The 27,074-nt window shown below is 32.2% G+C and overlaps 1 protein-coding gene across 1 annotated transcript; it reads right to left on the bottom strand.

The window, feature by feature from the left end:
- Positions 1 to 13,665: 13,665 nt before the first annotated feature.
- On the bottom strand, positions 13,666 to 25,745 carry LOC143242635 (transmembrane protein 18-like; the record flags this gene model as incomplete). Its single annotated transcript, XM_076486112.1, is given in 5 exon segments — positions 13,666 to 15,780; positions 16,930 to 17,023; positions 18,705 to 18,759; positions 20,197 to 20,314; positions 25,667 to 25,745. Coding segments are annotated over 5 exon segments (510 nt in total). The 3' UTR covers positions 13,666 to 15,609.
- Positions 25,746 to 27,074: the final 1,329 nt, after the last annotated feature.

A 27,074-nucleotide genomic window follows, 5' to 3' on the forward strand; every position in this document is an offset into this window, starting at 1 on the left:
GCGGTGTCACCTGGAAAGTGATGTTTTAAATATATTGACAGCAGAAAATTAAATAATTTATTTAAATTAAACTTCAAGAATTTGTCATTAAAGGTAATGCCTGAAACAAAAAGTTAGCTAATTTTCTTAGAATGTTATACTTAAAACATTCGACTTCAATACTTCCGATGTTTAGTTTACAGAACTTTTATTCTAAAGTATAGCAAACTTTTTTTATAAAGGCAAAAATCATACAGACTAAAGCGGATTCTTTAATTATCGAATTATAATACTTGTTTGTAATTCAATACACTCTAGCCCTCGTAGACCATTAATTTAATGCAACTGGTAAAGAACCATCTACTACGTCAATAAATCTCAAGGTTCACCACCGGGGTATGATGGGATACCCGGAACAAGTCGTTGCCAGTAAAAAGGAAGACATAATGAAACCTATGAAGATCAAAGGAAGTTGAGATGTGTGAAAATAAAAATAGTTTGATGTCACCACATATCGAACTAAACTAATGTCAGTGGAAACTGAGGCAAGTAGGAGACAATGGGAAGTTGAAATAAGTAAACACAGGTGAAATGTAAAGTCATTTAAGATTTTGGTGAGCGAACGTTAGAGAAATGCTAAATAGGTTGATGACAATGAAAGGATAAACCAATACTTATGAAGTCAGGACATGCAGCAGCAACATATAAACTGCCGACGCACAGCTCTGGCTACAAACAACGAATTAACATCCATCATACATTCAGATTAATTAATTGTAACACAAGAGTACGATATATAAATTCAAAATACTGAAAAAGTTTTAAGAATGTGGGGACACTGTCCCATGTTTGTTAACTATTGAAGACTCTGTCTTTTGTATCAGGTCATCCTTTAAGTAATGTCCGATTTTGGTTCAGAAAAAGAGAAAGGATTTCAAATGCTGTTAATGTTATTTAATCAGTAATGTATATTCCATTATTATTAATTACTTCCTGCCAACGATTTATCACAAGCTTCTGAATGTCACTTTTATAAAATTATTGGGGTTTGGAAAAAAATAATCTAGAGAGGGTAGTTTTGACATCTTCATGTGTTCCAAGCTCTTTTCCATCAAGATAGTTCCGCAAATTTTGGAATGGATGATAATCAGATGAAGTAAGGTCTGGTGAACAAGGAGGATGTGGAAGTTTTTCCCAGTCTAGCTCTTCAATCTTTGCAGATGTGATCCTTGCTCTATAGGGACGTGCATTATCCTGGTGTAACACAACCCATTATCCTGGTGTAACACAACATCTTTACGATTGATCGTAGCAGGCCTCTTTTCTTTCAGTGCAACATTCAAGCGATCTAGCAATAGAAGTCTGATGTATTCGCTACATTGAGTGGCAGCAATTCAAAGTGGATTACACCAACAATATCCCACCAACCGCTTAACAATACTTTCCTAGGATGGAAGTCCATTTTGGGCTGTGCTTTAGCCAGTTTACCTGCACTGAGTCATTGTCTGCAGCGCTTAACAATTTTATAATATATCCATTTTTTCATCTCCAGTCACTAACCTGTCCAAAACAGGTGAGTTATGTTAACGAAGTGCAAATGTCCACTCTTACTCTAAAGTTGGTTTCTGGGGGACCCATTTTCTAAGTTTTGACACCTTTCCAAGCTATTGCAGATGACAATGAACTGTCGAATGGATTGAATTAAGCTTCTGTGCTAGTTCTTCAACTGTTACGGCACGATCTTCAACAAGTGCAGCCAACAGCAAGTCATCATTAAACTCAAAAGGATGACCTGAACGTCAGACATATCTATCTTCATAAGGGTTAATTTGATTAATGATTTGAAAAAGTGTAGTTGGGTTAGTTTCTTTTATTTGTCTGAACATTTTTATACACGTAATACTCCATATTTTAGTCATTAAAGTCTTTTACAAAGACAGAAATGACAATGCACTTTCTGTATTAAATACTCGCACGTGTCTTATGGTACGACCTGATATATTAACTGTTAAGAATATAATGTTACTGTCCTTCGTAAATTAAATGTTAAAAGCGTAGGGACAGTGTCTCTTGTAAGTTAACTGTTAAGGATATAGGGACAATGTTCTTTGTAAATTAACTGTTAAGGATATAAGGTAACTGTCCTTCGTAAATTAAATGTTAAAGATGTAGGAACAATGTTCTTTGTAAGTTAATTGTCAAGGATATAAGGTCAGTGTCCATTGTAAGTTAAATGTTAAAGATGTAGGGACAACGTCCTTTGTAAACTGTGTGTTAAGGATGTAATTTAACTGTTAAATACGTAGGGTCAGTGTATTTTGTAAATTAATACCACTTTTACTCTTTCAGAGATTTCGGTATCTACGAAAGTCTCTGAACTCTCATGTCCTACATATTATTAACATATATTCAGTTTCTATGATACACTATAAACTTACACCTTCCGGCTTATTATGTATCTGTGTGTTATGAGCCCCTACTAAAGGAATTAATGTTGTGTAAATAAGTTGAGCTATTTGAAAGCTGTTTAGATTATAGAAACTTGACTATACTAAACATTGCTATAAGTTTGTTTGTTTGTTTAGAATTAAGCACAAAGCTACACAATAGGCTCTCTGTACTCTGTTCACCACGAGTATCGAAACCCAGTTTCTAGTAGTGTTAGTCCTCAGCTATCCCGCTGTGCCACTGGGGGTCAAATTCAGCTGACTAACGTCTGAAGTTATATTTCCCTAATGTTTGTCAAATTATAAATAATCTAAACTAATTCCCTGTTTGCATTTTCTTTAAAAAAAAAAAAAAGGAAAAACTTTTTTTCTCTGGAAAAGTAGAAACTAGTATCGGGTTACAACATCTATTGTTAAACTTACCAAACTACCATGTATCCAACCCAAAATACAGCATCTATTGTTAAACTTACCAAACTACCATGTATCCAACCCAAAATACAGCATCTATTGTTAAACTTACCAAACTACCATGTATCCAACCCAAAATACAGCATCTATTGTTAAACTTACCAAACTACCATGTATCCAACCCAAAATACAGCATCTATTGTTAAACTTACCAAACTACCATGTATCCAACCCAAAATACAACATCTATTGTTAAACTTACCAAACTACCATGTATCCAACCCAAAATACAGCATCTATTGTTAAACTTACCAAACTACCATGTATCCAACCCAAAATACAGCATCTATTGTTAAACTTACCAAACTACCATGTATCCAACCCAAAATACAACATCTATTGTTAAACTTACCAAACAACCAATAATCCAACCCAAAATACAGCATCTATTGTTAAACTTACCAAACTACCATGTATCCAACCCAAAATACAGCATCTATTGTTAAACTTACCAAACTACCATGTATCCAACCCAAAATACAACATCTATTGTTAAACTTACCAAACTACCATGTATCCAACCCAAAATACAGCATCTATTGTTAAACTTACCAAACTACCATGTATCCAACCCAAAATACAGCATCTATTGTTAAACTTACCAAACTACCATGTATCCAACCCAAAATACAGCATCTATTGTTAAACTTACCAAACAACCATGTATCCAACCCAAAATACAGCATCTATTGTTAAACTTACCAAACTACCATGTATCCAACCCAAAATACAGCATCTATTGTTAAACTTACCAAACTACCATGTATCCAACCCAAAATACAGCATCTATTGTTAAACTTACCAAACTACCATGTATCCAACCCAAAATACAGCATCTATTGTTAAACTTACCAAACTACCATGTATCCAACCCAAAATACAACATCTATTGTTAAACTTACCAAACTACCATGTATCCAACCCAAAATACAGCATCTATTGTTAAACTTACCAAACTACCATGTATCCAACCCAAAATACAGCATCTATTGTTAAACTTACCAAACTACCATGTATCCAACCCAAAATACAGCATCTATTGTTAAACTTACCAAACAACCAATAATCCAACCCAAAATCTCAGCCTTCGTTTCGTTTAGTACTAGAGATGAAAATCTTGGATCATACTAATTATTTTATAATACATACAATATGATTATTGTTAATACTTGGTTTTAAAAAGACATTTAACTATTTTGTCCTCACGGTTAAGCAACGGTAAGTTTGAGGACTTATGACGCTTAAGTTCAGGGCTCGATTACTCTATTTGACAGATCATAGATAATTGTGTAGCTTTACGTTTAACAACAACGAAATTGGTTTAACCGTAAAATGTACCATATTGATTGTAGAAACAAAATTTTTAACATAAATAATATAATAAATTTGAAAGCTTTTTGAGAAAAAAAAAAAAAACAAAGCAAAGAAAGATTTATAAACAGCTGATAGTTATTGGTGTCTTCTTAAAACTGTGTTATATATCTGTATAAAAGTGTGAAATAACTATAGGTAGAACAGCATATCAGTGTGTTTTTAACAGTAAGTGATGTTTTTCTTTAATGATGTATAAATGTATTGTTTTATGGTCACATCATCGCATGAATCAAACCAGTAAACTAAATAAAATAAAGTTATTTCACCGACCTTCTGGTTGTCAGAAGAAATTTATTACTTTTTAAACATCTGAGGGTCCACAAGTAACCGCCATGTTGTTTCACTCTTTTACCGCAATTTCACTGGATTTGTTAGAAGCACGTTTAAGAATGGTTTACTAGCTGCTGTTTGTTCCAGTAACTTTGTCGTAGTACCTTCCATTATTAGTAGCTCTGTTTTCTCAAAAATAATTTAAATAGGACACTCCTCAAAAAAACAACAACAACAAGCTAACTTGGTTATCTATAGATTTATCCAAACCTACAGAAATTACCCTAAACAATCTAACCTCATCTCTGATGATTATTTAGCAGTTTTTATTTATTTATTTAAGTGTTCAAAATTAGAAAGAAAAACCATTCTTTTAATGCTTAGATATGTTTTCATTTAGGTTTTGGTTTGCTTTGAATTTCGCGCAAAGCTACACGAAGGCTATCTGTGCTAACTATCCCTAATTTAACAGTGTAAGACTAGAGGGAAGGCAACTAGTTATTACCACCCACCGCCAGCTCTTGGGCTACTCTTTTACCAACAAATAGTGAGATTGATCGTCACATTATAACGTCCCCACGGCTAAAAGGGCGAGCATGTTTAATTGGATAGAGATTTAAATTCACGACCTGCAAAATGCGAGACGAGCGCCCTAATCTCCGGGCAATGCTGGGCCAAAATCAGCAACTCTTACAGGCATACATTTTAACTATATCGAGCTGGATCTATTCAAACGGCCGGGATGCTTAGAATCTGAATCCAAGGGTGGATGGTTTGCAATCCTTTGCGAAACAAATGCAACCAGCAGTTTGGGATTGTAAATGCGCTAGAAAAGTGTGTCCACCGGTGGAACAGGGGTAAGTCTACGGTTTTACAATGCTAAAATAAGAGGTTCGATTTCCCTCAATTGGCACAGCAGATAACCCGATATGGATTTGATATAAGAAAAATATACACACACACACACGCTTTAAAAGTGACAGTAAAATACATTATTCCAAAAAGACAAAATGATTCAAGAGTTGGCGGTGAGCGATATTAAAAACCTGTCCTGTTATAGACTGTCAGCTCAGCTACTCTCTAATGGCTCTCCTGTAGTCTTGTGGAAAACTCTATAACAAACGTAATTACATCATTCGGAATTCAAATAACGTTTTACGAGTAAAGAACAAGTTGAATTGTGAGGATAATAAAAAAGATTATTTTTATTGCATGAACTCAAATATATGTTGTTTTTATAATATTTCGGCGACATAAGCCCATGAGAATGCTGCTGTCCCATAGGGAGAAATATGACTTAACAATTGCATTGAATAAGCATTTTTACCAACTATCGTAGAAATTAAAACATAGACAATTAAATTCAGAAATAGAGTTCGAATCTTTCACACTCTTACAAAAAACAAAAACGAAAATCGTGCGTCTAACTGAGACATCTAAAGTACCACCTATCTAACTTGACCACTTTAAATCTTCTCCATAGTTTAACTTATTTATATATGTATCTTTTTTCCACCGAGGGTTCATTTTACTGAATTGCTTACTTATAGATTATTTTTGGTTGTTTGTTTTTGAATTTCGCGCAAAGCTACTCGAGGGCCACTCGGTTCCAATTGACAAATTTAGTTATTTCTTCAATCAAACGTCTTGACATGAGGATGAAATTATATACAAAAAACGAAGACGTGATAATATATGTGCAGCTAAGGTAACTGAAATACATTAAAGTGTTATTTTTACCACACATATCTTGTTACCTCTTTTTGCACACTATCATCTCAACGATTCATGCTTAAAAACATTAAAGAATTTGAAAAGTAAATTGGATTTTACTATTTTAAGACGACTTATCGGTTATTTTCTTATATCTCGACACGCTTTGTGTAACAAAATATAAAAATATAATATTGTGTTGATAAGTTTAAATGAATTTAAAGTCCGAATTTATCAGAAACACACGATATAAAAATATAAGTAAGAAATAGCATAACTCCTTTTTGTTACTCTACTTTTGTTGACTCCTAAATAAATGAAATATTATTTAATATTTAAGTTTAGTATTTTTTTACAAATTTAAATGTGAATAAAATGTATTAAGTCACCAATTTTTGTAGAGAGTTGGTCTCGAACAAATCGTGGGAGAAGTAAAAACTTATTAAAAACTGCTCAAAAGCCAGAATGAAATCAGAACATATATATTAGCTTTTACTTAATTTCTATGTGTTTGTTGACGTCGAAACGAAAATGTATAGTTTATCTCAGCACTGAAACAGGAGTGTGTGTGCTACACAATGGGCTATCTGTGCTCTTGCCCACCATGGGTATCAAAACCCGGTTTCTAACATTGTAAGTCCAGACACTAGGTGGCGTACTAAAACAGAAAATTTCGATTTTTTTTTTTTAATGACACAAATACTTTTTCGTTCACAGCCACCTGGCGTTCGATCTTTACACGTTCTGTATCATCGTAGCATATATACATAAAACCTGTCTAAGGCGGAATCGCACGCGACCGAGTAAAATTTCCGGCTTAGACAGTGAACATTCATTTCCTTAATAATATATAATATTTGAGCAAAACGTTTTATCTGCTTGGCTCAAGAGAAGTAAGACGTTTGTGAATAAAGTTATTATACTGTTTATGCTTTATTTATTACAATAAGAACAAAAATAGACATTCAAAATATACATAAGTACACAAAATCTTAATCAAATTTGAAAAAGTGTCCAATTTCAACTGTTTCTTTTAATGGACTTTCTCATGTGGTTAAAACAGAACACCAATGCTATGGCTTTTTCATGAAGTTCATTTTTCCCCTTCATTTTTGCATACAATTTGATAGCGTTAATATAACTTAACACTTGTGATAAAGTAGGGATTTCTATTTCCTCACTATCTTTTCCATTTTGTTCATCTTCTGAATCTCTCAAACTGTTACCATCCTGCGATTCTATTGTAGATTTTAAATCAATTTCATCAGTTTCTGTTAAAACATTCTTGTCAACGTTCACAAAACTTTCCACGTTCACAGAATCATCTGTAACAATCTTCTCGATCAGAGTTTGGATTTCACTTGAATCTTCATTACAAACAACTTCTCCACAATCTCCGCCATTATCAAGAATAAATCCACAGTTTCAAAAGCACTTTATTACGCATTCATCTTTCACGCATTTGATTCAATGACTTAAAAAATGCAACTGCATCTAACACGTCATTTTTTATGGTAACTTCAGATACACTCTTACAGTCGTTCATGTATTTTCTGTATTTCAATTTTATACACTGTATAATTCCATTATATAGTGGCTGTAGAACTGATGTTGTACATGGAGGTAAAAAGCCTAGACGAACATTTGAAAGTTAAACTTTTGGGTGACAAGTTATATTATCTAGGAAAAGTAGAATATTCCTGTTATCTTGTTCCATTCTTTTGTTTAATTTGTTCAAAAATTCCTCGAATATAGAACTTGTCATCCACTCTTTATTATTCGCTTTTCATTCCACAGGAAGCTGATTCTTCCTTAAATTTTTGAAACAGTGCGGATTTTCACTTTTACCTATTACCCATGATTTCTCTAGTTTTTAATTAGCAAATGTGACCAAAAGTACAGTCAATCACTCTTTTGAATAGCGAGCGACCTACGAAATAATGATGGCAGAAAAAATAACAAAATATATTCAACCAATACTTACTGTAACGAAATGTCCGAGAATTTATTAATATTTAAGGAAATTATTAATTAAACAAGAATTTATTAATATTTATATAAATTATTAATTAAATAAGAAATTAATATTTAATCAAAAACATTTTGTCCGTCTTACTCAGGTTCTAATCCTACTTGTTGATAAATGAGGTAGGTGAAAGATAGTTTTCCGTCCACGTTACGCAGGTTCCGCCATATAGAGGGCGATTTATTAGAGAAATCTTAAGATAATGCTTCAAAATGTTGATATTTTCCGCTTAGACAGGTTTTACTGTATGTACATGTATATATACAATTTTGAAACACACTTTTGAAGGTGTATTTTGGTTTCTTTTGAATTTTGCGCAAAGCAACACGAAGGCTATCTGCGCCAGCCGTCCCTAATTTAGCAGTGTAAGATTAGAAGGAAGGTAACTAGTTATCACCACCCACCACCAACTTTTAAGCTACTCTTTGGGATTCTTTATAAATTTTTGATGGTAATTTTTCTCATAATTGATAAATATTTGTTGCTTACCAAATAGTCGATAAAACAGCTACTTAAAGTTAATTAATTAACAAACAGTAATTATATTTTAAACCATTACTGAGACTGAAAAAAGTGTCACCTATACTGGTAGGTGACTGCTAGATGTAAAATGAAAACAACCAGAAATTTCCGCTAACGTTGATAACATGCAAGCAAAGTATAATCAAACACCATCTACGATGGAGAAAGTTCTTGAACGAAAACGTAAAACGTCTCGAGTGTTTTTCAGATGTGATGTACAAATATCGACATGAGCCAAGATCTATAACATAGTTTCTGTCGTTGGGTTGTTTACAGACACTAGACGGACTTGGTAACATGAGTTTGTTGGATTTTGTTGTGTGTGTCCCTCAAAGTACAGAAATATTCGGACATTTGATATCGGTAGTTATTTTTTTAAATGTTTAGTTTGGATTTCGGTGTAATATCTTTGAAATTCCTTTAATCTTCTACTATTTGTCTTTTATTTCTTATCGCATATACTTTTATTTTTAAAAAATGATATTTTCTTCCTTTATTATTTTGCGTTTTTTGTTTGTTTTGTTTTAATATTGTCTCAGATTAGTGTTTGTATAGTATTGTAAATATTATCCCGAAAAAAAAACACTTTTTTCTGGTAGTTATTAAATGTTATTTTTTAATGTTGTTTAATATACCAATACACTAATGTAACACTAAAAAAACGCTGTTTATAGCCTAGTGCAGTTGTTCCCGAACTGTAGTCCGCAGCCCCCTGTGAGACCGGAATAGTACTACTTTATAGTACTTTAGTTCACAGTAATACATTAAATTTAGGAAATTACCATTTACTAAAAGAGTAACAAATAAAATAAAATGCTACGACATTATAAAGCTAATAGAGTAACCTATATAAATCCCAAATTAATAATTATAATTAACATAAAATTGAATTATGTAAATTAGTTGTGTACCTAGTACGGTTGTTTGCCGATTACAAAAAACAAGACAGTTGATTTACAGTTGTTTGTTTTTGAATTTCGCACAAAGCTACTCGAGGGCTATCTGTGCTAGCCGTCCCTAATTTAGCAGTGTAAGACAGCTAAAGGCAGCTAGTCATCACCACCCACCGCCAACTCTTGGACAACTCTTTTACCAACGGATAGTGGGTTTGACCGTCACATGATAACGCCCCCACGGCTGAAAGGGCGAGCAAGTTTGGCGCCACGGGGATGCGAACCCGCGACCCTCAGATGATAAGTCGCACGCCTGAACGCGCTTGGCCATGCCGGGCCTGATTTACAGTTAGATTGACAAATATAAAATTAAATAATAGAAATAAGACAAATGTAAAGACAGGTGTTTGTTTGAAACTGTCAGATACTGACCCAGAAGTTCACACAACTGTTTTAATAAAGCAGTATCATCCTTCACATTAAAGTCGTAAAATATTTTTAAATTATCCATATTTAAATCTTTTTTAATTGTTATCTTCTTAAAACTAGAATAAAGCTGTAAAGATAATAAAAATACATATGATACACATGATACAAAGTATTTTTTTAACGGAAGGTGGTCTTCCAATATGGTAAAGAAGTTGAAGGGAGTTCACAAGTTGAGAAAGTATGGTTTGAATCTCAGGCGGTATCTCAGCCTGATTCTGAAGGTTCACGACTCACGAACTATTGCCATAAAAGCACACTTCGCATTTTATATCCTTGGGTGAGCTATAAGAGTAGCAGTCAAATCTTACTATTAAATTAGACAAGTAATCATGATGAGTACAGTTGATCAGCTGTCTTACATCTTATATATGTAAAAACGCTCGTTTGGGTTGAGAAAATTTTTTACGTGGAGGAGTGAACAACGTTTCGACCTTCTTCGGTCATTGTCAGGTTCACAAAGAAAGAGAGAGGTAACTGACCGGAAGCTGACAACATGTTTGAAATGGGTTGTGTAATGAGTGTCAGAATGAAGAGGGCGGGCTTAGATTTTGAATATACAATTTTATATTTATTTTTTTTTATTATTATTTATTATATTATATTTTGATATAGATATAAAGGTGTTCCTTTGTATTAGTTTATTTTGGGCTTAAGTTGTTGTATAAGTAAGGCTTCTTTAATTTGGCGTTTGTTTATGTTTGTTTCTTTATTTAGTATTTGGGTGTTTTCTATGGTTATGTTGTGTTTATTTGACTTACAGTGTTCGAAAACGTGTGAAGATGACTTTTTATGTTATTTAAATCTGGTTTCCATTTTTCTACTTGTTTTTCCAATATAGAAGTCGTGGTAGTTATCACATTGTATTTTATAAATAATGTTGGTGTGATGTTTGTCAGTGTAGTTTTTACATGTCTTCCATCTTGTCTGTCGACTCACACTGCCAGAATCCGGGTTTCGGTTTCGATACCCGTGGTAGGCAGAGCCCAGAGAGCCCATTGTATAGCTTTGTGTTTAATTCCAAACACAAAAACTATATTGTCTGTTAGTACAAAATTAGGAAGAACTGTACGAACTCGTAGCCTGTTGTGTTTTTGAATTTCGCGCAAAGCTACTCGAGGGTTATCTGCGCTAGCCGTACCTAATTTAGCAGTGTAAGGCTAGAGGGAAAGCAGCTAGTCATCACCACCCACCGTCAACTCTTAGACTACTCTTTTACCAACGAATACCAGGACTGACCGTCAAATTATAACGCCCCCACGGCTGAAAGGGCCAGCATCTTTGGTGTGACGGGGATTCTAACCCGCGACGCTCAGATTACGAGTCGAGTACCTTAACCACCTGACCATGCCGAACGTGACGCTTGTAAATAAAAGAAAGAAAATCCCGTAGCAGTTATGTACTATTATAGGAGGGTAAACTTTCCCATCTGGGGTGTTCAGGGACATTGATATTCCTCTTCGCCCGCTCGTGGTAGAATTTTTGGTCTGGGGTATTTTTTGTGTTATTCAACTGATATTTAAAGTTGAAATAGTTTCAGAGAAGTGCGAATGAAAAGATAGCGGAAAGCGAGCAATCAAGGCCACTGTCTTGTCACTACACATTAATGTGTTTAACTGTGTGCATTTCGTTTTATAGCAAATCTACATTGCGCTATCCGGTTTGTCCGCAGTGGGGAATCAAAACCTATATTTTAGCGTTGCAAGTCGGTAGAATCACGGCTGGCCAAGGGGGAGACAATCTACTTAACGTCTGTAAAAAAAATTCCAATTGGTCGTAATTATTTACATTAGATAACCTTAAAGAATCTTTTAGTACAATTACACACGCATATATATTTGTTCATGATAATTATAGTTTCAAAACTAAGGGCAGCTAAAATAGTTCGTAAACAAACTTGTTCACGTTATAGAACTAACGCATCCATGTTATATTTAGTTATTACATCTTCAACACAACATGCTCTAAAAATTATTAGATAATTACATTTTTCCGTCGTTGATCTAATAGTCTCTTAACATTCCAATATTGTTAAGTTTTGCCACCACTTGCAACAGGGCTAACTAAAACCTGATATTGACTAAAGTCACTTGATCTCAAACTGTTACATAGAAGAAAACACGACCCAAGAACCTCATCCAAGTTTAAATAAGTTTTTCATACCCCATGACTCTCTGAAGACACAAGTTCACTTATTACGCCCAACTAGCTTTAACAAGCCTAATGCCAAACATGATATTTCACTGAAGCAAAAGAAACATTACCATAACATTTTTATAAAGCAACGATAATGCGAAAGCTACTTATGAAACAGGCCCGCCCTGGACAGGTGGGTTAAAGTAGTTCGACTCGTAATCTGAGGGTCGCGGGTTAGAATCCCCGTCACACCAAATATTCTGGCCCTTTCAGCAGTGGGGCGTTATAAAGTTACGGTTAATCCCACTACTCGTTGGTAAAAGAGTAGCCTAAGAGTTAGCGGTAGGTGGTGAAGACTAGTTCCCTTCCCTCTAGTCTTACACTGGCAAATTAGGGACTGCTAGCGCAGATAGCCCCCGTGTTGTCTGGCGCGAAATTCAAGAAACAAACTTACAAAACGTTGTCGCAAAAAATTTTACTCAGATAGATGGATTAACGAACTAGATAAAACACAACTTAATAGGTATTAATAGTCTTTAAATTTTCTTATAGTGTCATATCGTAAATATTTTAAATGGAAAAATTCATATGTATGAACTACGTTTCCAAATCCCATGAAATTAATTATTAGTTAAAGACGGCGGTGTTTTACAAAGAAAATATATTCGAATGTTTGTTTGTTCGTTTTCTAATTTCGTGCAAAGCTACACGAGAGCTACCTGCGCCAGCTGTTCCTAATTTACCAGTATAAGACTAGAGGGAAGGCACTAGTCATAACCACCCACCGCCAACTGTTGGGCTACTCTTAGACTACTCTTTTTACCAACGAACAGTGGGATTGACGCCTCCACAACTGAAAGGGCGAGTGTGTTTGGTGTGACGGGGATTCGAACACGCGACCATCAGTTACTATTGGTTGGTAAAAAAGTAGCCCAAGAGTTTGAGGCTGGTAGTGATGACTAGCTGTCATCTTTCTAGTCTTTTACTGCTAAATTAGGTGCGGCTTTGGACGAAATTTAAAAAAAAACGAACGAACAAATAAAATTACAACTATTGGACTCGGTTCATCTACCAACTCTGTAAACAATTTATCCGACCCATTAATTGTTAGCTGTACTTAAAACACCTCACGTAGATATATATAATATTGTGTTCGCTGCAGTAACGTTTATAATGTACGTTAACTCATAAATTCAAACTTTTACGACGTAAAAAGCAAGTTTCAAGTTATGTTTATATAGTGCCATCTCTTGGTAAAAATAATAAATTACGAATGGAAAAATCAAAAGTTGGTTTTCAACTTGTGTTATAGTTTATAACTATCGAATTAATAAAAACAAAACTGTTGTTGGCTTTCATAATTTTAACTTTATTTATACATTTCATATACATTTATACAAGTTTTTTGTTAAAAATTATTTTATTCAATACTGAAATATTTTCCATCATTATTATAACATTCTGTTACAATCTGCTTAAAATATAAGATAAAATATTTTGAAATCGCGAGCACATTTTTAAATACCACTAAAATAACAAAATAAAACTCCAATGACACCTAACTCACTAAAAAGATTACAGTTTATAAGAAGCTATTATTATTATTAATGACAAAGAACTATGGGTAAAAAATGTTTACAGGCTTTCATTAAAATATATTTTTAGCTAGTGACAAAATAAAAATCATTGTATATTCACACAGTTTTATTTGTTACACCTATTTAATGGCACTATTAAAAAGAATTTTAGACTCCTGATTAGAGGCCACTGTTACATTAAAAACAAATAAAACACGTTATTATAATGGCAATCTTTATTTGGAACTTCATCCCATGTAGCACTGGAACAAATTATGATACACTTGGTTAAAACAGTAAAGATAACTTGTCCAAAACACTAAGGGAAAGAAATTTTTTGCTATAAGAGAAAAAGACAAAGAACATAATTTGAATGAGACACATAAAGGTCTAGGAACTTGAGAATGAACACTAGAACAGAGAGAAACTGATAAACCAGGACTTCGTTTTTTTTAATTTAATAAAGTTACATACAATATTGGCACTTACATAATGAGGCTATGGATTAACCATTATCAACATGTAATGGAAGAACTTACTTTTGAAATATATAAATTATACACATTTCTAAAGTATCTTTTAACCAGAACTTTTGAACAGAACAATTCTAACCATTTTTTTTTGTAGGCTAACCCTCAGTACATTCACTTCTTTAAAAGTTGGTAAAACAACTGGAACCTCTCATTTGAACACATGCAACGTGTGCAACATTCCAAACTTTAGAAATCATTTGAATCATAATCCAACAGAAACTAGAATATGCAGACGACTGACAGTCCAAAACAATCCTTTAAGAAAACACTGAAATCCTTGTACAATGGACAGGAAGACCTTTCTTTTTAAGTTTTTTCTTACATTTATGAGACAATGCATTAAATACGTCAAGACTATTAATGTTATTATTATTCAGGTGGAATATTCTTCCTTATAAACTTTGGCCTCTAGAAGGATTTTATCTAAAATATATATTTACATTAAAAACTAAACTAATTACACCTGTCTACACTTCACCTTCTAACAACTGAGTTTGTGTATGTTTTATGTTATTGCACTATTGTATGGAAAAGATTTCTACAATTTAAGTTATAAGAGGAAGACTAATAAATGTATGTATTCCATAATGCTTGAAATAATACACTAACCTCTACAAGTTAAACTTAACATAAAAATATACTGAAACCAGAATTACACATCTCACACACAATTCACTAGTTTCAAACCATCTTAAGAAGTTTCCATTAGCAAACACAGTTTTGTGTAAAACGAACACTACCGGATGTTTCTTGTTGCTATTAATCTTTATGTTTGTTTACTTGGCACAATTCTGCTACACAAAATTAAAAAGTTGTATTAAGATTAGAGACGAAATACCATCAAACTAGATTATTTTTCACTGCTAAAACTCACAAGTGAATCCATTCAGTAGAGTTTCACATCTTACCTCGAAGATAAAGACTCTCTTCTCTTGTTCTATGCCAAGCCTAGTTTTTTTTCAGTATGTTTTAACACAAAACAAGTCTTCTAGAATAATGTTTGTATTAACCTTTAAGTGTCGTAACTAGTTTAAAATATTTATTTACACAGTACTTAATGTACATAAAATCATCTTCCATAAACAGCATTTCATGGTTACATAAAGCTGTTATTTTTGGAGATACTATTGCAACTGTGGGCTTATCTGTAATAACTGTCACTACATCTACAACCTATTATCACTATTCATGGCTAGAAGAGTCCGATACATCACTTTTGGAGCTACTGTCACTACTGTGATAGTGTCTGTAATGAACGTCAATACTAGGAGAGTGTTGACAATGAAGTTTGCTCCTAAACTGGGATTGTTTTCCTTTTATCAACAAGGTCCCCGAGATCCACAGCCAGTGACCCTATGTTAATAAAATATAACACTTCTCAGTGATATAAACAACATTTAAGAAAAAATATATATATTAATTAGTTTAGAGTTGCATGACAAGTGAAAGCAGGATTATTAAATAGTCATGATGTCAAGACATAATAACCTATCTCTTCAACCTGATATATTACAATAACCTCTTACAAATTAACCTAACATACAAATACCATATATTCTATAAATATCAAAATTGATAGTGTGTTTTTTAATCATGTATAAACTACTACAGGAACAAAATCAGAAATGTTACTCTAGTTTTTGTTTAGAACAGTTACCACAATATGTAATAAAACAAACATTTAAATAGCCTATAAAAATACTTTTTTCCTGATCAGGGTTTCTAGTCTTCATTTTGTAGAAAATCCTGAAATCTAAACATGCACAGTTTTGTTTCACTAACACAGTTAACATACATCATTCTTTAGTGTACAGAAGCCAACCTGTCACACTGAGAAAACACCCAAGTCAATATGACAGCCGATTTCTTTTACGTCAAGGATCAAAATTATGCGAGCATATACTTTTACGTCATACATACATGTCACCAGAGATACAGAAATATTACATTTTTTAGTTTCAGGTAAACAAAACACCTCAGTATTTGGCTTTCAAAGAAGATAAAAAATTCAAACACTGGTGTTCTTATATAGAACAAAAATATCATAAAAGTTATTTATAAAGATAATAAAAAAGACGTAAACACATGGATGTGTTTTCCTACAGCTACTCCATCTAGATATAGTCTTAAATTATTTTATATTGTGTCTACCACCGACATGAAACTGTTAATGTTTCTATCCCTCTCTCTCAAACTAACTCTTGCACATAAACTGCTGTAGTGATTGCTACAAACTATTGTAAGTACTAACACGATATGGAATGCAATATAACTGTTTTAAACAACAACAAATCTTTACATTAATTTACATTTAAGCATCTTCACAGCTAGGAATATTTTTATTACAGTAATAAATAAGCATAAATTCAATCTGAGTAGTGAACAAAAATATGATATGAAAGTAAATCAATGTATTCCTCACAAAAATATTAAAATGCTTCGTCCCGTTTTAAAATATTGTTTAACCTAAAATGAAACTATCTTCTACATTATTTTACTTACCGCAAGAAAGAGGCAGTTAAGCAGCAACGGAGCAGCAATCATGATAGAAAAGAAGGTCCCTCTGCTATCAAAATACTGACCTCTGGCAAACAGCCTGTGGTAGGTGTGGAGAAAAACTCTATATCAGATTAACAGTCAATTATACACTTAATTCAATCATGAAAGTAGTAAATACAAATCCTAATGAATAGTGTATTAATGTCGATTCATAAATTGAGATTCCCAACAATAGAGTGTTTTAACCTTAAAAAATCTCTATGACATTCTTTTACATAAAGAATTATTTGAACTAATTTTGCATGCTTTTGTCTTCACAGACACTAGATACAGGTATAGAGTGTAGAAAGTTAATACCTTAGATCTCCAAAAACTATAATGGGAAGAAGTCAAATGTACATTTACCAATTTAAGATTTTCTAGTAAAATTGCACTGCCCAGTTTTAATTGTCCACAGGACAAAAACCTTTAAAACGAGAATAGATAGATGTGTCTCTAGATTCTTCACTTACTATATTCTGAAAACAAACAATTCATTGCTATCGTTCTAACTCCACAAGTGAGTTTCAATGAATAAAAGTTAATTATTTTTTACAAAGATGAAAATGGATAAAAAGGACAACCACAGCCTTGAAAATGCACAAGTACCTGCTATAAGCATGAAAAAGTGGAGAGTCCAAGGTCTGAGACCATCCAAGTCCTAAACATTAAAGGGCTTTTAAGTCTTCAAAAATATACTTGTACCAAAAGTAGTTCATAATACTGACTTCTACAATACAACAAAACTATACAAGACATAAACTAGTTCCAAAACACAAGTTTCAAAAACCATATACACCATAAATCAGTTCAAAAATATAACTTAAACTATACATGCAGAGAGAGAGAAAATTAAAACCTACTAAGTTTGAAAATTTGTTACATTTTCGACAGAAATACATTAGCGATCAGGGCATGCCATAATGTTTGTGCCCCCTTGCAAGTTCTGTGGAAATCGATTTTGGCAACTGTTTTCTGCTTTGTGACTGGAGTAATTGCCCCTATTGCTCTGGTTCATCATATTTTGTCCCAGATTAGTGTACTTTTAATATTTTTATCAGTGTATTTTGTCATTTAGTTGTCAAGAAATATTCAACATTGTTGTCAGGTCATGGCTTCATGTAGTAGAATCAAAGTTGAAATAACAATCATCACAGTAATACTAGATTATCATAGTGTGATTAAATAAATTGTCATTCTTAAGAAGACATTACAATCTTTTCTTTGTAATATTCAAAAGAAATGTACAGTTCACTTCCATTGGTAAAAACTGTAATTAATTTCTCAAAAGCTAGACTCCATCCTTTAACAAAATTCCTCCCAGGATGTACTAAATTAATATGAAAAGCAACTGAAAAAAAACAATCCCCAAACCCAACCTTTCCTTCCTTCTCCCCCCAAAAAAAAAAAAAATCCACAGAAAAGTCTCAGCCCCATGAGTGGAATTTTTCCATGCACTAAGAAAAGTTTGCAAAATGTATAACCTTAGAATAATAATATACACTGAGAAACATCTTACACTCCTTTTGAATATAAAATAACTGTAACAATTTCTGAAATTTTATATTAATCAATACAGTTAAATATAAAGATTCCTTTAATAAAAGACATCATTGCATTTGTTGTTTTTTTACTTTCACTAAGCCTTGTGAGATAGATGTGTATATACAAATAGATACAAGTTTTAAAGATAACAATGGGACATGTAACCTGGTCATATAATAAATAAAATAGCACACCTCCAATTCCTGGCTGCCCATTCATTCAAGACCTCTGAGAAGTAGACCATTAACACTGGTAGAAACAATAAAAAAAGAAAGTGTTTTAGGCATGAAAATAATCACACAACAAAGATTCATGTAGGTGATGCTATAAGTGTATTAACTTGGAACATTTGAATATTACTTTCTCTGAATTAGATACTTCAAAAGTAAATGTTTAGAAGTTCACATTAATAACTTGAGCAATCAATGAGATCATACAAGATAAATATAATATTTGAAAGATTTATGTTTGAATTATATGAAATCTTTACCATCAAATGCTTACACTAAAATCATTTGCAGATTTATATTCCAAGAACAAATGAGGTACTGAAATCTAATAGGCCTAATAATTGCAATATGAACCATGCTAGAAAGTACAAGTACAGATGTTTTCTTTCATGCTCTGATCAAACTGGTGTGTGATAGCACTAAATAAAAAACCTCCTGGGCAATGCCATGCAGCACAAAAAAAATATATATTTTTTTATACAACTGTAACTTAAAACTCATAATAGATGATTAAAGTGTGTGTGTGTGTGTGTGTGTGTGTGTGTGTGTGTGTGTGTGTGTGTGTGTGTGGGTGTGTGTGTGTGTGTGGAAAAAATATCTGTAATCCAGCATGACATATCACATTTTTTAGGCCTAATGATGTCTGCACATGAGTATTTAAACATCTTATCATATTTTGTAAACCTTTATAGTTTTTAAACTTTGGAATCAAATTTAACATTCAGGTATTACAATTAAGTACCTGAATAAAACTGTATGATAAAAGTACTTGATAATTATAAAAATCAGTCAAGGATACAAAAAATGCCCTCAAATTGTTATCATATTAATGTTTCTTTGAATTATAATAATTTTCATAAGTAAACTTTTTAACTAAGGATTCTAACTGATGACTCATCTTGCTACATATTTCATTATTTCCTAAAGTTGTATTTTTGCTATAAATACTGTTATCTCTTAGTTTTTAATATGCATAGAAAGAACATTTTCACAGATATTTCCCATAAAATTAGGACTAACAATGAGAAGTGAGAGATTTTTCAGTTTAAGTATCACAAATGTTATATCACAAGAGTGCTGTTCTTAATTTTCAGAAATTTCAATTTTTTTATCTTTCAGTTTAAATAAACTTTATTATTATCAGCTTGATGTTCATCTAAGAATTACCTATATAAGCCAATGATCACAGGTTTGAATCCCAATTTGCAAATCTTTTTAACATCTAGATTTTTAAACATAGAAAGAAATTTAAAACAAATTGCAGTTAAAAAACTAACTTAAGACATTTTTTTACAATCTCAAGTTAAAAAAAATGCTTTATGACAGTTTGATAAAATTTTTATTAAAAAATTGAACTTAAAAATGAAACTTTATTAACCCATATCTATATTCATAGAAAAGGTACATTGAAATATTTTAATACTAAATTATGTAATTGTTTAAAATTAATACTCACATAATATGCAAAATAAAGCTGCTTGAATGTTTCCATAATTACGGGTCGCTACAGCCAAGATGGTAACAAATCCATGAAATACCAAGAGCATAATGATCCATGGTTCTGTCCAGTCCACCTTACAAGACATAATTATTTATATTTTCTGTTTAAGTAAAAGATTTTTCAACACACATCTGCACTTACCAAACTATCAAGCAACTTATTTCTTGCTCTAATTACATTACTCGTATTGGTAAAACACCAAAATGATGCACATCTAAGATTCCCTTTTGTGCTACAAGTTATTCATAGCAGAATTCATGTTTACTTGTCTTCTTTGTCTCTCTACATGGATTTGTCTCAGTACAAGATGAGAGAAAACTTTTAGTATGAGTTTTAACAATTGTTATTTTACTGCTCTGTGTAGGGGAAAATTGTTTACTTAATTCACTGCACTAATGTAGTTACCACATCTATGATGGTACATTAGGTTCACAATTTCATGTCTGATTATAGCAAAGATGTTTGAGCTTCTTTTGATTATGAGTGCTATCGTTCATCAACAGAATTTTTCTAAATGACAATTAATCAAAATAAAAAACATTCACTGCACTTATTGTACAATAATCTTCTAACTTCCTGACGGAAATACAAAAATATATTTAATTCACTTGCACAGTAACAATGTAGGATACCAGTAAAATGACTGTTAATAACAAGTAGCAGATGACTAAAAGTTATGATACATTAAGTTTCATGTTTCACTATCATTTGGAAAATAGTAAATCACTTGTTAAAATAATTTTTATCTGTCTTTTCAATTTCTTTTTCAAAAAACAAAGGTAAGAACTAATTTTGTTACAGTTTGTGTATACTTGTACATGATTCAAGTGAAAATATTCAGTCTTCAAATATAATTTACATACAAAGCAATTTTATTTTTATATGTCAAACATAAGAAAAGTATTTCCATTCTACCAGGATATTACACACCACAGTAATCCTCTTGACAAAGATTTGTTTAATATCTAGGAATAAAAAGACAGTTCAAAGGTCCATCAGATGGCATTTAATCAGTGTCAGGTTTTCATTTTCTATTATTTTAATAGAAGCTTTTTGATAATGTTTAAATAATAACCACATCATATTAGATGTCACTCACATGGAAAATCTATTTTTTTTATTTGTATAATATCCACTGCTTAAAGAAAAACTATTGTATCAAACAAAAAACTCATGCCAGAACATTATACACAAACACATCGTCTTAACACTGAAGCAGACGCTTTTGGTGGAGTGAACTGTGTTTAATAGCTGCATTGCTTCAGTATAAAGTACTGAATGACAAGAGTACAAGGTGTAAGAGAAGTAAGTGCTAGATACAGTGTAAACTATATAATAACTCTAATAATTTTAATATTTAAAAAGGAGAACCATTATAAGTATACACTCCCTATGTAACTCTAGAATGATATACAAAATTCAACTGTTAATGAGATCATAATTTATGGAGCATTTTTATTTAAGTCATATAGATTGGAGTGTGTTAAGAGTTGAATCACATGGGAGACAGGTTTTTAAAAACCATTTAGAATGAGTTTTTTTGTTTTGTTTTTAAATTGCTTTGAAAAGCTGCTAGGAAGAATGCTATTTTAGTTTTATTGTCAACTTCTAATATTGAAATGGTTGTAGATGTGGAGACCAGAAACCATCTTAGAACAAGTTGTCATTGGTCAACAAGGTTTGATGTTTTACCATATGGAGATCAATATTGTGGTTAGAAATTTCAGTACAGGAATTTCTGAGGGGACAACAGAATTATCTCTGAGAATTAGGCTACTAAATTAATGGGAGATATCAATGAAATGTTGAAAAATGTTTTAAAAATTTCTAAACAATGAAGGTTGATATATACCTTATACAAAAAATGGTGTCTCATATAAAAGTGAAAAAGATAAAAATTAAAGGAAAGCAGTTTAAGCACAAAAAGTTTAAATTATTTGCGACAACAGGAGACTTGTAAAATTAAAGATGAAGAGAGCTGGTCAAACAAGAAATTAGAAAACTAAAAAGATACATAAAAAAAGCTCTCTGTAAATATAAAATTAAAAATTTATTAAATACATAAGGGTAAACAAAATTTCAAGACAGGAGCATAGCTTTTGAGACAGAAGGTTAATATCTGTTTGTTCATTTGCAGTTCAGCACAAAACTACACAAAGAGAAGAGTATTAAATCCTGATTTCTTGCACTGAGAGTCTGCCGATAGTTATCTGTGCCACTAGGATTGATCATATTTGATAATCATGAAATAACTAGGTTATTAAATCCTTTTTTTTTTCACCAGTTTTTGCTAATGAAGACAATCACAATAATTTTGAGCTTGTTAATTAAAAAAAAAAAAATTGGGAAATTTAAAATGGATAGAGCTTTATAAAGAGATTAAGGACTGTATTTGTGTGAGCCAAACTATAATTTTTTTTTGCAGGTCCTTAAATAACAAACAGATGTCAGAAAATTGAAGTTGGCTAAAATAATAGAAATTGTTCCAGTAAATATAGACCTATTAGTCTTACATCAGTGGTGGAGAAAGTTTTAAAAGTTCAATAAAAATGCATTGAAACATCATTTAATAAAGTTTAAAATGTTATTGATAGTCAACATGGTTTCACTGGAGAAAATCATGCCTAACTAATGCTTTGGAAGTCTGACAAGTTTACTGCTCAGGTAGACAAAAGCACAAGTATATATTTGTTGCATCTGGATTTTCACAAAGCACCTGACAAATAGCTACGTAACAGACTGTTAAAAAATGTTCTCTATAGGTGGAGATTAACTTGGCTCATTGGATAGAAAAATAGCTGGATGGAATAAAGCAAGTAGTTGCTACAAATGGAATCTGGTCTTACGAATTAAAGCCACAAAAGAGGTTTATCAAGATTCAGTATTAAAAGCTTTGCATCTTTTTATTTACATCAATGGTGCAAATGAAGGAATGGTCAATAAATTCTTAAGCCTGTTGATAATAATAAAATATTGATGTTGCTGGCTAGAACTAAGCAATTTCATCATTACAGTCAACTAAATGGCATATAAGCTAATCAATTAATGGAAATACCATTAAATAATCAAAATTACAATTATTAATATTTTTTATTATTCTGTCTACCTGAATATTGCTATTATATTTGTTAGTTGTCAAACACAAATCTATATAATAGGCTATCTCTACTCAGGCCAAATAGCCTTTTAGCACGATAATTTTGTTTTTATTTTTAAGTTTGTTCAGCTCTGTTGACTTGAGAAGTGGTTCTCAAGGTCCAAACTTCCTCGTCTTGTCTTTGTTTACAGCAAAGTTATCAAAGGCTGTGTGTCACTGTAATGAATAATGAAGTGCTGAGTAGAAGGAAGGAAATTGTTTGTAAGCACCCACCACTAACTAACTTTCTTTATTTCTTGAACTGATAAATACAGAAAAGGTAACTAGGTGGCAGCACCCATAACCAATTTCTTTTCTGTTCTTTAACTGCTAATCAGATAAAAGGCAACAAACAAGCTGGGTGCAATTATCATGATATGTTTTCTTGCTCGTACATATCATTATTTAAAGAAGACTGTGATACTCAAATATTCGAACATAACGGATTAATTTGGCCATTTATTAATTTATTAGCAAATATCACTAGTAACCCTTAACTGTGAGTAGAATGCTGCCATTTTGCAAAACATATTTAGATTATTTGGGAAGTTAGGCAAATAAATGACAGGTGGATTTTAACTGTAATAAATAAAAGGTAAATAAGTTGAAATATCACAGTTGGAATTATTAGTATGATTTTAATTTAATTCTGATTTAGCAATCTTTGAAGCCATCCAATCAGTGTGCTGTTGCTATCAGTAAAGCAAATAGGATTTCAGGTTGCATTTGCAGAAACACTACATGTAAGTTTAAAACAGTCATAATTTCATTGTACAAGTTACATCTTATGCCATAATTGGAGTATTTCCTGCAATTTTGGGTTCCTTTACTTTAGGACAGACACTGAATTGTTCATAAAGGTTTATAGGAAGGTTATTACAATAATAACTGAGATAGAAAAGTTGTCATATGAAGACAGGTTAAGATCTCTTGAAATAAGAAAAGTAAGAGAGGTTCTATTTGTGTGTTTGTCTTTTAATTTTCTGCAAAGCCACATAACGGTTATTTGCACTAGTTATCCCTAATTTAGCAGTGTAACACTAGAGGAAAGACAGCTAGTCATCACCACCCACCATCATTCTTGGGCTACTCTTTTACCAATGATTAGTGGGATTGACTGTAACATTATACTGCCCCCACACACATGGCTGGAAGAACGAGCACATCTGGTGTGGTGCGGGTTCAAACCTACAGCCCTCAGATTACGAGTCGAGAGTCTTCACCACCTAGCCGTACTGGGCTAATAGAGAGGATCTGATTGAGGTATTTAAAATAATGAAAATTTAAATTGTTTAGAAATATAGGACACAAATACAAAACTTGGCAGAATAGGAACTGTTTTGAGCTAAGACAGTTTTATTTTTCTTTAAGAGGGTGGGTGGCCTTTGTGATGGGTTGCATTCAAATGTGACAGATGCAGTAAAATTAAGGGAATTTAAAAGAAAGCTTGACAACATATAAGATCCAGCTTTAAGTGTTTAGTTTACTGAATGGTAAAGTCTCAACAGACCAACAGGAGGCCCAACGTACTCCGCAAGTGTTATATAGATATATATCACAGCCGTTTATGATAGGAACGACTACTTTGAAGTAATAAACTTGTTGAATATTCTAGTGTAAAGTTGTTCCTCCTTTTATTATATAGCAATATATACAGATGCCAAAGGTTAAATTTAGAGGGAATGGTTGCTTCAGTTGACTGATTTTTGGGGAAGAAGATGGTTTGATGTGTCCAGTGACCTCCTGTATTATTATATTTTTAACACCTGAATCTTATCACAGATACACATACCTACCTGCTGATTAAATTCAAACTCCAATCTAAACATTGTGTGCGTGTCCTTCTACATACATCTAGCACAATTAAATAATTTATAACAAGTCCAACAATCAACCAAATATAGCAGTCTCTCCCACTAACAACTAAGTCACCCAAATCAGTTCTCAGTTAATTTAGCAGTTAAGTCACCTTTTACTTATAGCAGTAAGTAAACTTAACAATCACAACACCAGTGATAAAGAAAACTTAAAATACCAGCAGTAAGTAAATACTTGCATCTTTACCACTAGCTGATAAAATGTAGTTACATCAAAGCAAAATGTTTTTTGTTGTTGTTTTTCTTTGGGTGAGGTCTCTTTTTCTTTTCTTTTTTTACAAATAAGTCATACAATATACTGACTTAACAAACATTATAAAACTACATATACACAAGAAATGAAAACATCTCTTCTGCTATTAAAGTTAAAAATGCAAATTATTTTACAAAATAGTGACTCGTACATCCTTACCTCTTCCAATAGTTTTGTGATACTGAATAGTTCTTTGGGTCCAAGCTCTACTTTTATATTCACAGGATCCATCTTAGACCTTATGAAAACATACTTAAGAACATAAGCAAAAGAAAAGACTAAATAACAAAGCATCAGTTATATAAATTAGCAAATAATTCAACAACTAGATTAATTTATTACACATACTATTAAGAGCAGACAATTTTCCATTTTCTTTGTAGTAAAGGTAGATGTAATGTTTTACATAAAAAACTCTAACAAGTCTCAGTTCTGCCAAAATAAGAGATTACCTCCATAAGCAGCAACCTGTAAGGTGGCCTCAATACACTTTTACCCACGAATTTATTTACCATCATGTTGTGTAAAATTGACTATTTATACATTCCTTTTTTTAAAATGTTGAGGGTTCACAGAGTTCACTTAAAAAATAACAAAGTATACATAAAATATTAAAATGTTTAGAATTACAAACAAAGAGAATGGTGACACTTTCTAGAATGGACAGCAACTGCTGTTGTGGAGACACAAATGTAAAGGATGACATTTCAAAAGTCTTCAGGTTCATGGTGGAAGGCTTTCAAAATGTCATGCTCTAAACTTGGGTCTCCACAACAGGCAGTTGCCATCCATTCTACAAAGTTTCATCATGAATACTCTGCCTAAATAATCTGTCAAAGAATGAAAAGAATGGCAATCAGTAAAATGGTCCACAATATCAGTTACCATAATCATCAAAGATTTTATTGGGCCTATACTAAAGAAATTTTTTGGAAAGTGCACAGTGAAGTATTTTACACACACATTTAGTTAGTTAGTAAATTAAAAAGTCTGTGTGTAGAAATACACATTATATACACATAGAAATACACATTATTTTGTTGGCAACAGTATAATAGTTTATCAGGGCCATCACAGCTGTGTACAGCCTTTTGATAATTGTGGAGAAAACAGTATTTTTCTTTTGGGGAAGTTGTCTTTTTTTTTCAGAAACTATATGCCAGTGATTTTTTAGAAAGAAATAATATAAATTATTGGCTTAAAAATCAAATAAAACAAATCTTGAAAAACTCAAGAAATTAGATTGTTTATGATGAAACTCACTTGAATGGATGGCAACTGGCTGTTATAGAAACACAAGTGTAGAGGGCAACATTTCAAGTATTCTACCATTCATCATCAGATAACTGACTATTTTTATCATATACATTCAACCAAGAAATACTTTTAAAAGCATTTCTCAAAATGTAGAACAGAGTGAAAATATGGTTATTTTTATTATACACAATCAAAACATACTATAAAAATAACAGCTTACATAGGATGGACAATCCTAAGACATAGCACTGGTCAACAGACAACTTCATAATGAAAATGTCACTATATTTTCCAAACTTCTTTAAATAAC

The sequence above is a fragment of the Tachypleus tridentatus genome, unplaced genomic scaffold (assembly GCF_004210375.1).
Source record: "Tachypleus tridentatus isolate NWPU-2018 unplaced genomic scaffold, ASM421037v1 Hic_cluster_2, whole genome shotgun sequence".
Lineage (NCBI taxonomy): Eukaryota > Metazoa > Arthropoda > Merostomata > Xiphosura > Limulidae > Tachypleus > Tachypleus tridentatus.